At 46.5% G+C, this 14,794-nt stretch overlaps 1 protein-coding gene across 2 annotated transcripts in view; it reads right to left on the bottom strand.

The window, feature by feature from the left end:
• Window positions 1–14,794, bottom strand: part of DDX31 (DEAD-box helicase 31) — a 65,970-nt gene that overhangs the window by 37,631 nt on the left and 13,545 nt on the right. For both annotated transcript variants that reach the window (XM_033137479.1, XM_033137480.1), the window contains exons 10-15: window positions 13,605–13,724; window positions 13,143–13,249; window positions 12,266–12,507; window positions 11,293–11,454; window positions 9,106–9,165; window positions 2,035–2,085 (exon numbers count right to left, since the gene is read on the bottom strand). In XM_033137479.1, the coding sequence (XP_032993370.1) occupies window positions 2,035–2,085; window positions 9,106–9,165; window positions 11,293–11,454; window positions 12,266–12,507; window positions 13,143–13,249; window positions 13,605–13,724 (742 nt within the window). The remainder of the gene's footprint in view (window positions 1–2,034; window positions 2,086–9,105; window positions 9,166–11,292; window positions 11,455–12,265; window positions 12,508–13,142; window positions 13,250–13,604; window positions 13,725–14,794) is intronic.

The following is a 14,794-nucleotide window of genomic DNA, read 5'->3' as shown; positions in this document are numbered from 1 at the left end:
AATCACTCATATGTGCGAATCGGGTTTCGCAGACCGACCGATCGAGTTGCCTGCCGCCCCCCCCCCCATAATTTCAAAACACGCACTGTCTTTTTTTGCAACAGGTTCCAGTTTATGCTTTCAATTAGCAAGCAAAGGAATCAAGGGCAGAGAACTCAAAGGACACCTGAAGGTGAGTGTCATATTGTAGTGGCACCATATTTATTAATTTAATTTCTGAACTGCCTTCTTTGGGGGGGGGAACTGCACGTAGTTGAGTGCCAGAGAATCTGCTCTGCACACAAAAACTTCCAGGTTCAATCCCCGAAATCTCCTGGCAGGGCTGGGAGATATCCCAGTCTGAGGGGAGAGGAGATAGCCATCTTCAAATATCTAACGGGCAGTCACATGGAAGATGGAGGCTTGTTTCCTCCTGCTCTGGAGGCTAGAACCTGAACAAATAGGTTCAAGCTTCAAGAAAGGACATTCCGACTAAACACCAGGAAGAACTTGCTGGCAGTAAGAGCTGTTCAACATTGGAATGGACACCCTTGGAAGGTGGTGAACTCTACTTCACTTGAGGTTTTCAAGCAGAGGTTGGACAGCCTTCTGCCCTGGATGCTTTAGCTGAGATTCCTGCACTGGAATCTAGACGAACTGCAGGGTCCCTTCCAACTCAATGATTCTATGATTTTACGATTGCATGAAAACCTGGAGAGCTGCTGCCAGTCAGTATAGGCAACACTGCACTAGACAGATCAAGGGTCTCACTCCATATAAGGCAGCTTCCTATGTTCCTGGAAAGCACCGCACAGACTCAGTGGCAGAGACTCTGCTTTGCATGCAGAAGGTCCCAGGTTCAATCCCCAATGGCATCTCCAGCTAGCACTGGGAGAGACCCCTTGCTTGAAACTCTGAAGTGTTGCTGCCAGTCAGTGTACTTAGCTAGACCAGGGGCCTGAGAATAAGGCAGATTCTAGTGTGAGCTTACTCTGCCGTTTGCTTATTCCCTCATCAGAAACCCAAAGACCGATCAGTGACAGCCCCGTTCCATCATTTTTCCCTGTGCCCTCTGGCATGCCTTCGACAGGCTGCAGGGCCACCCGAGACACACAGAGAGTAATCTAATTGCTTCCCACAGGTCTCTCCTCGGGTTTATCCGGATGACCGAGCCAAGCCTTCTGGACAAGCAGCAACTTCCCCAGGGTCTCCAACACACTGTCATCTAATATATATTTTTTTTTTTGGGGGGGGGGGGTTGTCAACCTGCAAGCCAATCCTGCACCTGAAAAGAGGCATGAACATTCAGGAAGGAGGCAGCATTTATTTTATTTATTTATTAAATTTCTAAACCACCCTTGATCTTATGGCAGAAAAAGCACTGCTCTCTTATTTACAGGCCAGTGGAACACCTGCTGTTAGGACTGGCGAAAGCATTTATGTTGGTGAGATGTTCATGCTCACACATGGGGGCAAGTGTGTGCCTGTATGCCAGAGGTAGGGAAGCTGAATGCAGCCTCCCAGGCCTCTCTGACTGGCCCTTGGACACTCCTCAGACCACACCCCTCACTTGCCCTGATTTAAGCGGTTTTGCCTGGCTGGGATATGTCCTTGCTCTGATGCGTAGCATAGGAAACTGCCTTACACTGAGTCAGAGCATTCGGTCCACCTAGCTGGTGACTGGCAGCACCTCTACGGGATTTCAGGATTTCATTACCCCCCCCCCCCAACCTGGCAATACGCTGCCTTGGGAAGGGGGTGTAGCTCAATCACAGAGCACTTGCTTTGCATGCAGAAGGTCCTAGGCCCAATTTTCCAGTTAAGAACCATCCTGCACAGCAAATGACCTTTGGGAAAGAATTATGCCAGAGGCTGATTCTGGGTTTTGGATCTTGAGAGGTCTAGCTAAAAACCTAAGTAGAATCAGCAAGCCTGATACCTGCCCACTCCTGATGGAGCTCTGCAGCAGGTTTCCATGATGTTGAGGATTGATCCCTCGACCCGTCCATCACATAACACACACATGCACAGGAAATAAAGGAAAGAAAAACTTACCTGTACAATCCAGGTAACCTGTGGCAGGTCTAATCCCCGAGCAGCAACGTCCTTTGAAAAGGAACAAGGTATGATGAGCTCAGTTTTTAGACTATAAAGGTTTAGGTTCACTACATTTATTATTGTTTATCCTGTCATTCATCCAAGGTGTTCAGGAGCAAATTACAATCAATCAACAGTGGAGATGTTACACTAAACTGGGGATTGGCACTCTATGGAAAACAGGGTGTAGAGAAAGGGGAGAACCTTAACCTCCAAAAAGCTATTGCAAGAAGGAAACAATTCTAAACTCAAATAAGAACATCCCCTATAGACCCACAAAAGGGAAGAGCTAAAAAAATACAATGGTGCCTTGGGTTACATACGCTTCAGGTTACATACTCTGCTAACCCAGAAATAACGCTTCAGGTTAAGAACAGAAATTGTGCTCTGGCGGCGCAGTGGCAGCGGGAGGTCCCATTAGCTAAAGTGGTGCTTCAGGTTAAGAACAGTTTCAGGTTAAGAATGGACCTCTAGAATGAATTAAGTACGTAACCAGAGGTAACACTGTATGCTAGCAAGGGCCCGTGAACAACAATTCCCAATAAGTTGGATAATTAAATCAAATAAATTTTTGCAAGATCATATGTTCATAAGTTGTTATATAAAAAGATATTTCAACCCAATGCACCATGAAGAATGCATATCCACAGCGCTTTAAATAACATACTTCAGGAAAAATACGAAAAAGATGTAACATTAAGAATGAGTCCTATGCTCATTAACTCCCTTCTCCACCTACATTCTTGATTTCAACAAATGACACACTACATCTGAACCGGCAGCTATGGTTTGCATTTTGTTTCTGAACACTAACTTAAAGCAGATTTTTCAAGGCAAAGTGCAAACCATTGTTTACTAGGAATTAACTCTCTTGAAGCCAAGCAGGAAAGGGGAAGTGTGTGCAAGCAAAGGACTTGTTCTCAGAGTAACAAAATTGTACACCTGAACCAAGCCAGAGGTGTGAGTCCTAACCTGTATCTTTCCCTTTGATCTCTGTGCTGAAGCTCAAGTTGTTTGAGTTACACTGCACCCTCTTCCAATATCTCTTGGACCTCTAGCTGTGAAGTCTACCTGGATATACCTTCCTGAGGGGCAAACTGGCTCATTTGTTTCTCCTAGTTAGTTAGCCAGCACCAGATAACTTCCTATCAAAAAATGGACTTCCCTTGATAAACAGAAGCTTTCTTATTTCATACTGAGTCTCTGCCTGAACACTGTCTATTTAAAGGTTTGCTCCAACCATATGCCAACAAAACTTGGGCTGCAGAATCTGGGGCTCATGCATTCCTCAGCATGGAAACCTATACTGGTGGGTGAAAAATCCCTAATGCCAAATAAGAACACAAGAAAAGTCCTGCTGGATCAAGCCAATGGCCCATCTAGACCAACCTCATGTTCTCACATGGCCAACCAGATGCTTCTAGCAAACCCGCAAGCAGGATCCAACCTCAAAAGCCCTCTCCAACTGGAATTGCAATTAGCGATCACAAGTGTTGGAAGAGGATAACTATAAAACAACACTTTCCATCCAGGTCCAACCCAACCCTAGTTGAGCTTTCCTTTCATAGTGCCAAAAAGGGGGGGGGGGGTTAAGGGATTTAAATTGGATTTGACCGATCGCTTCAGCTTATTAGATGCCATTATGCCAAGATACTGGATTTAGTTTTAAGGAGCTGCCAAGTTAAGAAGGGGGATTTATTACACCCAGCCGCGACCGGCGTCGAGTCGCCGCCTGTTCCCAGTCCACTTGATGAAGCAGATACACTGCCAAAAGAGGTTATTAGTTTAAGCAGATCAAGGCACAACACCATGCAAAGCCGTAATGAGTATGCAAATATATCATCTCTGGTTACAGCTCTTCGCCAGCATGGTTTTCGCTCTCTTCTCCTGCAATTAAAACCAGCTGCCTCCCAACACAAATCGCACTTTCATTCACTCACACCCCTCATGCACAGTCATTCTGATTCTGCAGGTGCAACTAGAGCCACATCTGTACTACGCATTTAAAGCACTATGATACCACTTTAAACAGCCATGTCCTTCCCCAAAGAAACCTGGGATCTGTTTGCTGTTAAGGGCCCTGAGAGTTGTTATGAAAACCCTATTCCCCCCTCCCGGAGAGAAGTTTAACAATCAATTCCTCTTCCCAGGGCTCTCAGGCAATAGTAGATCCAAAAGGGTATCTTTTTTAAATTCTCAGCACAAGTAACAAACTAGAGTTTCCATCATGCTTTAAGGGTGCGGAGAGGTTTCCAGAGAGTCATTATTTCCCTCCTGGTGCTACAGTTCCCAGAGTTCCCTAGGAAAAGGGACTGGTTGCTAACACATGCTGGGAATTTTAAGTTTGGAAAGGGAATTGGTGGGTGTTCTCTAACAACTCTCAGTACCTCTAACAAGTGACAGTTCCCCCAATCCTTTGGGGGAGGGCCTGACTGTTTCAAGTGGTATGATGTTGCTTTAAGTGTATAGTGTAGATGGGGCCAGATTCTCTGCGAACGGCAACAGCACTCCCATAAAATGTTATGAGAACTTAATGGGGTGTGTGTAATATCGCACACCAACCAAATCATCTCATTTGGCTAAAGTTCCCAGGAGAAGGTGGCTGGACAGTGGTGGCGAGAACTTGGGTTAAATGAGCATTCCAAGTAATCGAGATCTCTGTCCTACCACCCTTCAAAACAGGAACAAAACCACCAAGGAGAACGATGCCTGAGTGAGGCCTTGAAATGAAATCTGAAACAGGCCATGAGGGCACCATTCCCTCAACCAGGCAAAGGCAGAAGGGATCAGGACTCTGGTATTTACACCAGTCTAGCCAACCTAGAGGATACGTTCTGCCAGCCTGGGGCAGAAGGTGCTGCTCCATTAACCTTCTCCCCTAACCCAGCAATCAGGACACTGATAGTGGGCATGACCAATCTAGATGCTTCAAATGGCTAGCCAATGGTAGGAGCTGGAATTGTAGGCTGCTATTCCCTTCTGTGTCTGATGAGGGCTCTGAGACCCCAGGGCACACAGTCCATGGCATGAGTTTACTGGCTGGTCCCACTTCCTCTCTCTCCAGCATTACACTCACTGCTGAGACCGGCCCCCCACACCTGAATTTTTGTTTAAGAGGAGGATACAGCTTCCAGGACCACTGAGCGTGCCATTTTGGCAAGGAATGGAGATTGTGTCTCATTTTAGAAGCCAGTTCCTAAATGGGTGGTGTGTGAGACAACAGGGTCTAGCTGCTGCAATGCTCATTCAAGATTCCTTGTCTTGTTGCACCAAACCAGGGACAGGAACCCAATGGCCACTTTCTCTTCTGGACAATTGTTCAGGGGCCTTGTGCCAGTGGTGGGCAGACAAGGAGTACAAAAAAAAATTGCCTTTGTACAGCTGGCTAATTTCTAAACATACTTCTCTTTTTTATCCTCCATCCAGAAAAGCAAAGGCACAACAGTATTAGAGTTCAAAGACACATCTCTGGAGAAGGATTTGAAGCAAGGTTGCTGAGAGGGCGTGGCCTGCAGAAAAAGAGGGTGTGGCCTGGGGAAAAGAGGGTGGGGCTTGTGAAGGGGTGGGACCTGGAGAGACTCAAGGACCAGAACTGCAGGCTGGAGTTTTCGCATAGGAAGTAAAATAAAAATCAGTGAGCCTGGTGGCTTAAGAGGTCACAAAATTTGTTATCAGCAACCCTGGGATCAAAAAGGTCCCTTGTGAGCAAAGGCTGGGGTCTAAATGCAGTGACTGGGACTATGTGCACCTAAGCTCCCCTTAGGTGGAGAAAGGAACAGCAGAACCCATGTATTACCAGTAGTATGAAGCCTCTGGATTGGCCTGGCCTGGTATAAATACCATGAATGGGCAAGTTAGTTTTCTGTGTTTGCTGCACTTCCATCTCCACCTCTGGAGCTCTGGAGCTGAAGCAGGGGTGTTTAAAAAATATTTCCAAATTTGGATCCTGTATACAATCCCAATGCTCAGGACCCACCAACACCCCCAAGATTTAGGGACAGAAGAGAGAGGAAGAAATCTGATGAAGTCGTTCCTGAAAGGGCACTCAGTGGTGAGGCCTTGAAGGCCTTAGTCTTGACAATTGGCAGCTTCCGCAAGGCCTAGAAGGTGCAGATGGAAGGCAGCTCGTTCAGGTGCCAGGCTGTCAGTTGGATTAAAATGACTCATTTATTTACCAAAAAGAGGCACACACAAAGCGCTTTAGCTAAAACAGGGAGAAGCGAGAAATAGAGGCAGAGTCGGGGGGTGGGAAGAGAGAGGGCCAAGCGGAAGGTAGGAGCTCTCATGCCTTCCCAGCCTGCCAAGAGTTATTACAGCTGAGTGTCGAAAGCCATCAGCGGGGAAGGGACCCCCGTCGGCCAAGTGACAGATTGGGCTGCACGATTGGAGGAGGAAAGAGAGGGGGAGAGTGCAGAAAGCTGTCAGAGGGCGAAAGCGTTTGGCCGCGCCCGCCAGAAAACTGGCAGGTTGAGTTAGCGTGATGGAGTTAACAGGCAAACAAATCTCCAAAATGATCTTCCTCTCACTGAACTTGCTCCCCCCCCTTAAAAAAGCAGGGGCACCTCCCTGAGAAAGGCAAGCAAAGAACTTCAGTGAAGGAGAAAACACAGACATTTTGCAAGAGAAGCCCTGGTCTGTTTTTCAAACGTTAATTGGCGTGTTTAGGCAAAAAATTACAATTACTGCATAGGAACAGCATAGGAAACTCTGGTGGGCCATCTAGCTCAGTATTGTGTACATCAGAGGTTACCAACCTTGAATGTTTTCAGGGCTGCCTCTGGACAGGTGCCCCAGACCAATTTTTCATTATTATTTTTACAAAAAGCAAGTCTCTAGCCCTTCTAGAAAGAAAGTTATGCGGCAAAATGTGCAGGCACACACTAAGCGATTTCTTTGTGGCTACCTCATATATTTTCCCTCATACTGAGGAATGCTCCTTGTTATTAGACAGTGTGTGTGTGTGTGTGATGTACATAATCAGGACCAACAGGGCATATCTGACTTCCCATGGTAAGCAGTTGTTGGGGGTGGTTCTCTCTTTAATTCTGTGTTACGCTGTGCTCCACAGAAGTCATTTTGGTGTCATGACACGCCCACTCCATGGCAGCCATTTTTTAACTGGCACCCCCAACACTCTCAAAATTTGAAAAATGCCAACTAGTCAAAGAAAGGTTGGCTTCTACTATTAATTCCATGGTTTTGGAGGGGTGTAATTGCTGTTTTTGTGCCGTGGAAACTGGCACAGGGAAATAAACAGGAGATCCAGGGGAAACATACTGGTTAGGACAGCAAACGGCAAACACAAGATCATGGGACTCATGCACTCTAGAGAAAGTCTGAAGCATAGGCTTTTAGTCCTCAGGAGAAGATAATTTTGGGACCTGAAGGCAGAAAACCCAAGCAGCTTTCCTCACTACTCAGATAGGATGAATTCAAAATCAAAACAAAAAAACCCACACAAAGTCTTTCATTGGAGGTAGACTGCTATAGCTGCACCAAACGGTCCCAAACGGTATGGCTGGCCAATCCTGCTTGTTCAAATCAAGGGAGGCCAGGTTACTCCAGCATTCCGTTCTCACAGTGGCCAACCAGGTGTCCCAATGGGAAGCCCACAAACAGGACCTCAACTATGGCAACTGGAAATCCATAAGGACTAGCCACATTACAGCTCTGGCAATTGGAAATATACCGGTAGCTGCTATACCCAAGGGGAGTCTTCTGCTAAATATGGATGCTGAGGACAGACAAGAGGAGGAGGCTACACTCTTCCTGCTTGGTTAGTGAGCAACTACAGGCACTGGAAATTATCAGCAGTGGAAGGGAATTAGCTGCTGGACCTTTGGGCCTGATCCAGCAGGACTCTTTGATGCCCACCTTGCTCCTATTCCTAAAACTTGCAACCATTTTCCAATTAAAAAATAATCATCATCAAGCAAAGCCACGTTATGGCAATCCAGAACGTCAGAGGTGGCCAGAACTTTTCAGCTCCAACGGCTCCTGATTGCTGTTAATTTACACATTTATGGTAGGCAGCCATCACTGAGACACACAGATTTCCCAGGCTTAACAGCTGCTACGGTTAAGTGAGCAAATTGTGTAGTGATGCAGCAGTCTGAAGCAGTAGAGAGAGGTTACTAGCATCCCACAAGCAGTGATGGTCTTCTATCCGCCCTTGAAGTGAGTTTGAGTTTATAATAAAACAGGTCATTGTGCTTTGATCTCAGTATTCTTAGTTTTCTAAGTTAATCAGAACTAGACAGACAACAGACATGGCAACTGGAAATCCACTGGGCATGCAGTCCTCACTCCTCTTCTATTTTGGACTCCTCTTACCCTGAATTCATTCCATGCCCTTCCCTGCCAGATGACAAGATAAACTGGGTGTTAATTATACTTGCTCATATCAAAGCTATGCCAGGGACTGGTTGGATGCTAAAGAATGGTAGGAGGAACCAGCTGGGGAAAACCCAAGGGAAGAAGGCTCAGAGCTGTGGTAGTGGGTAAGGGATGGGATGATAATGATGAGTGGTCAGAGAGAGAAGAGGAAGAAGAAGGAGGTGCCAGAAGCTGAAGAGGTAATAGGGTTTAGGCAGCAGGGAGTCTGTGGCAGACGGCAGACCGGAATCAGAGGTAGAAGCTGAAGTAGAAAAGGAGGGAAGCAAAGAAGCAGAGATGAGTCATGCTTGTGAAGAGGTATGAGTGTTTCTCCCTCCTGCTGCAATAAGCAACCTCCCTCCCACCCCCCAGAACCAGGAGAGGCATAAAATGGGAGAAGCAAAGACAGGCACGCAGGGGCAGTCTCTGACCGCTTGGGGAAAAAACCCTGCAGAGGAGGAGACATAACCGGGAGTGGGGAGGCAGGATGTTTAGTCTCAGCAACTGCCTCATGGGGGCAAGACCTGAGTTGCTGTACTCATTAGACATGACACTCCTGTGGAGATCCTGTTTTGCTAATGTAGAGTTAACTCCAGCTTGCTTGGTGCAATATACTGCTCAACCGCTCCTGTCAACTTATTATCCAGAACTTACTGTGCAGAGTAAAATGCTCGTCTTTGATTGCATGAAGTCCTGGAAGACAGACGTCCTCTCCTAAAAGAAATGAAGGGATTTATGAGGCAAGCATCCGTGTGCTCCGTGAGCAAAATTAATCCTGTGGATGGGCAGGACATGGATCATGAAAGGTTACAAAGGAATTGGGGGTTTGGATAGAGCCTATGAGACCTGTCAATGTGAGAGGCTGAGGGGAAAAAAAGATTATGCAAACTAATTATAAATAACCAAATATGATGCATGTTTAATTGGTTTTTAAATTATTTATACTGTAAGCTCCTTGCAGCAGGGACCTATCTTATACCGCTCTAACGAAAACTGTGCTTGGATAGCGCTACACAAATAAGTAGATTAATTAAAGCCATTTAATTGGTTAATCATTGAAGGGGATTTCAACACAAGGGGCTGGGCAATGGGAAAACTTGTTGGTTAGATACTATCTTAGTTCTGCAACAGGGATGAAAGAGGAACTCTGAGACATGGCTTTCCCCTATAATATTGACTGTTAGATTTTAAATTAACTAATTTACTGTCACACTAGCCTTCAAGGGCTAGTATGGGCTCTGGCTACAAATCCACCTAACAAGTTACCTTATTCAACTCACATCTTACCACCTTCTTTGCAGGAGTATCATGGGAGATTTTGTCAAAAGCCTTACTGAAATCAAGATATACTATGTCCACAGAATTCCACCAAGCTGGTAACTCCATCAAAAAAAAAGAAATGAGATTTGTCTGGCCTAACTTGTTTTTGGGAAACCTGTGCTGGGTCTTAGTACTGTATTCACAATATCCTTTTCTAAGTGCTCACAGACCGTCTGTTGTAGGACCTTTCCTGGTACCGATGTCAAGTTCAAAAGTCAGTAGGTATCTGGGTCTTCTCCCCCCCACCCACCCCCTTTTCGAAGATAGGAACATTTGGCTACCTCCAGTCTGCAGAGACCTCACCTGTTCTTGTTTACTTAATGCTGTTCATTGGCAGGAACGATAAAGCCTTGACAGACCAGTGGTGTCACTCAATATATTATAAGGCAATTTCCTAAGAGCCAAATCTGCATCTCATATTAAAGGCACTTTTGCACCTAAATTGCAGAGGTTTTAAAAATAAATAAATAAACAAACCCTGTCAGCTGGGGTGGGGGGCTGATAATTAATGAGAGGCATGGAAGAGGATATAACTAGATGCACCAGTGTGCGCCGAAGAAAGCAACTAGGCCAAGCTGCCCTCAAACCCCAAGGAAAGGACCTTGTATTGATGAGACCAGCCTGTGCCCAGCAGCACCATATGGGAGGCACAATTTAGTTCCATTAATGCCCTTAATTCGAAGATACAGAGGGCTAATTGCACACTGGGCCCTAAAAGGCAGGACCTTCCCTCTGCTGCTGGCTTTGGAGTGGCATTTTGGTTGTCTTAACAGCTGGGGTTTGCATCAGGCAAAGCCAAGCCGACTCTGCCTCTCTCGGGTTGGAGAGAGGTTGGGAATTCCAAGGGCAAGAAAAGCACATTTCCAGGTGCCACGGGGAAGGAGCAGATGAGGACATAACTGCAGCTTCTTTATTTCTCAAGGTGTACCAGTTGCAACACAACTTAGAAATGTGACAGAGCCTCTTCCTGTTTAGGCACCCTACTGAGGCACCCAAAGTCCTTTTGAAAAGCAAAGTTGTCCAATGACAACTTCATAGATGAGTGAGGATTTGAACCCCCGTGTCTCCTCAGCCCTAGCTTCACTCTCTAACCACTACCCGCCAGCTCTCACATTTCCTCCTTCTCTCACACACAAGAAGCAGCACAGCTCAGTGGCAGAGCAGCTGCTTCACATGCAGAGAGTCTCAAGGTCAATCCCCGGGACCATCAGCTGGGAAATGTGCCCTGTATGAAATCCTGGACAGTTGCTGCCAGTCAGTCAATACTGAAGCTATATAGACCATTTACTCACCATTAGGCTGTGGATAGTATCCGAGAACAGACCCACCAAAAGAATAGACCTAATTTAGTCAGGGCTATCTGTTAGTCTACTCTGAGTAGGACTAAGCCCCATTTCTTTTTAAAGAACAATTTCCCAAAAATGGCACGTGGAAAAAGCAGGATTCCTGATTGCCTTTGAAAACCTCCAGCCAATTTTGGCCGGCTCCTGAATGGGGGCATTGGGAAAGTAGGCAGTTCACCTCTTGCTTCATGTCACCATGCAAGCGTGCGAACGTCAAGGGCGAAGGAGGAAGCCACGGCTGCTCAAGGTCCACAGCCAAGACTTTGTGGAAGAGGGTGTGGTGAAACTCCACCTGCTCACAGCTGGAGAAGAAGACAATAATCTTGTTGCATTTTTCAAACTGTGGGAATAAGAACAGACAGAAATCAAGGGCTGAGTGTTCTGTGGAATTCCGCAGGAGGGGTGGGGGGAAGTTGACAGAAGATAAAGTTATTGGTGGCTACTAGCAGGCCTCTAAATACCAACTGCAGGGAGCTGCAGGAGGGGAAGTTGCTGTTGAACTCAGGTTCTCCTTGTGGGCTTCCCATAATGGGTATCTGGATGGCCACTGTGAGAACAGGATGCTGGACTAGATGGGCGACTGGGCTGATCCAAGCTGGATTGAACTGAAGTGGAGATTCCCCCCTCCCCCCCTATAATACTAAAATTCAACTACATCCAATGAAACTGACGTTGGGAGATTCAGGGCAGACAAAAGAGACTGCTTTGCACAGCGCTCTAATTATGGAGTTTGCTCTCACAAGATGTAACAATGGCCACCAACTGGGGTAGTTTCCAAAGAGGAGGAGAAAAATTTATGGAGGATAAGGTTATTATGGGTGGCTACGAATCACAATGACTATGTTTGGCCTCCATGGTCAGAGGCAGTAACGCTTTTGGATACTGGTTGATGGAAGCCACAGGATGGGAGACTGCTCTTGTGCTTGGGTCCTACTCACAGGTTTATCTCATTGGGGGCATCTCATTTTTGTCCACCGTGAGAACAGGATGCTGGACTAGATGGGTCACTGGCCTGATCCATCAGGCACTTCTTATGTTATTACATTCTAAACAATAAACCCTTAAGAGAGGGGTTCTTTAAGCATGCTGTAGGAAAATATATGGGAAATGACCACCTATTAACCTGTCAGCCAACAGGACTAGAGCCTCACCTTCAACTTCCCAAGGATAAATGCTGCCAGCGTCACAAGCCTTAGCTTGCTTGGGACAACCACGACATTCTGCTGGAGGTTTTCCGGTACAGCAAATCCTCTTTGTTCCAGGCTCACTGGAGACACAGTGGCATCCTCCTTAGCACACGCTTCTGTCTTGGAAGTGTTTGACCCCAGTGATCCTTCCGCAATGGAAATGTAAACAGGATCATGCAAGCTGATGTCAGCTAACCTCGAGACTCCTATTTCAGGCAGGGGAGGAATATTTATTTAGTATCACTGTTTCTCTATCCTGTTCTTCAACATGAAATGGCTCCCAGAGGAGCTTACAAATATTAATGAGATACTGGTTGAAAACTGTATCTCAGGGGTGGGGAACCTCAGGGCCAGGAACAAATGTGGCCCTCTAGGCCTCTGTCTGGCCCTTGGAACTCTCCCCAGACCACAGCCTTCACTGGCTCTGCTTCATACCCTTCTTGAGTGCTTTAGCCTGGCTGGGATGTATCCTTGAACTCTGATCATGTGTGTGTGTGTGTGTGTAGAAACTAGTGTATTCTAAAAAGGTAAAATTTACATTTGCACTCATCCCACACTTTACCCCTGGCTCCTCCCACCATTGGCATGTCGCCCCTAGAAAGTTGCCCAGAAAGGAAATCAGTCCTTGAGCTGAAAAAGGTTCCCTCACCCCTGCCAGAGCTGCTGGGGGCCCACTCAGGTCTCTCACGTGGGTGCGGGTAGGAGCGGGGGAAGAAGTTCCATGCAACCAATGACTTTCTGGTCAACAGCTAGAGCTGGAGTAGAACGACAACTTTCCCATCTGCCCCACCTCCCACAGTGGCTGCTGCAAAGAAAATATGAGCACCAATGTAGCAATCACCTTCTGTAAGCGTTGCTGACAAAAGAACGTTTTGCCGCTTTTCACAGTCAGCATTTACGGCATTCAGTATTGCAGTGACTGCCTTCTCAAAACCCAGATCCAGGATCCTGAAACACAGGTGAGAGATAAATGAAGGGGGGGGGGGAGGAACAGCATGAGGATAAGCCACACATCCAACTTTCCTGGTTCATGGTGGCAACCTGGCATTATGGGAGCTCAGCAGCAGAGCATCCTCAGAAGGCCCCAGGCTCAGTCCCTACCATCTCCTGCCAGGAAGGGCTGGGGGAAACCCTGGAGAGCCACCCCCAGTCAGTGCAGACAATGCTGAGCTAGACAGACTCAATATAACGCAGCTTTCAATGTTCTTACCTGCTGTGTGTTGTCTCATAAGGAGTGCAAAGATCCCACCTCCCTCATGGGCAGGTATTTCCAACAACTGAGGATGCAGCCAGGACTGCTTACCTGTCTGCCTCATCCAGGATCAGCCACTGGATGTGGCGGAAGTGAATGCATTTGGTGGAGTTGATATGGTCCACCAGGCGCCCAGGAGTGGCAATTAGGATGTTGATTCCTTTGCGTAATCTATTTTTTTTAATTAAAAAAAATTCAGAAGAGTGATTGAACACATGGGTAAAACTGGCCAACTGTTAACAAAAGATCACACCTCGTTCATAAGCTCCTCCATCCCTTTGTGATCTCTAATCCTGACACATACAACACACTGAACATTTTTGTTTGCCAAGGTTCATGGTTTTTGTAACTCAGGTGAGCCAAGCCAGCCTCAGTTCTGCTTCCAAACCAGAATCCTTGAGGTATCCTGGACCCAAGTTGTTCAGGACTTTGTAAAACAAAACAGGAACCTTGATCCTGGCTCAGTAGCAGATAGGCAGCCAGTGCAGCTTTTTTAATACTAGTGTCACATGTTCTTGACCCGAAACTCCCATCAGCAATGTGGCTGCAGCATTCAGCAGCAGCTGAAGCTTCCGAATCAAACCCAAGGGAAACCCCACATAGAACGCATTACAGTATTACAGCATTACAGGTTCAAGGTTCCCAGTACATGGACTATAGCGGTGAGGCTACCCCTGTCCAAACCATGAACTTAGTCCTTCAGAGGGAGCACAACCCCATCCAGAACAGGTAAGTTGCCAATTTTCCAAACCCCCCACCCAAAGAGCTTCTAAGTAGAACACAGCATAAAGATAGAAAACATCATGGTTGAAAGAAAAAATTGGCATAAATCAGTAAAACAGTAGCATGAAAGCATGTAAAAACAAATTTAAAAATAGGGAACTCAAACTTTAAAGGGGTCCAATCTTATGGGTCGGGAAAATGATTAGTCTTCACGAGATGTCTGAAGCAGCTGATGGCTGTTGCTTCACAAATGGCAGAGGGAAGGGTGTCTGTGCAGGGGTGACTGCTTCTTGTTTAGCGCCCTGTGATATTCATAGAATGTGGCACAAGCAGAATTTCCCCAGAAGATCTAAGGCAGGGATAACCAACATGGTGATCCTCTGGATGTAGCTGTGCAAGAGCTCCTGTCATCCTTGACCATTAGTCATGCTTGAAGGGCCCGATGAGAGTGGAATCCCAAGGTAGTTCTAGACACATAATCTAAGCTGCCCTTTTCTGACTCTTAAGAAAGACTCACA

The sequence above is a fragment of the Lacerta agilis genome, chromosome Z (assembly GCF_009819535.1).
Source record: "Lacerta agilis isolate rLacAgi1 chromosome Z, rLacAgi1.pri, whole genome shotgun sequence".
Taxonomy (NCBI): Eukaryota; Metazoa; Chordata; class Lepidosauria; order Squamata; family Lacertidae; genus Lacerta; species Lacerta agilis.
This window is presented reverse-complemented; position numbering and strand designations above follow the sequence as displayed.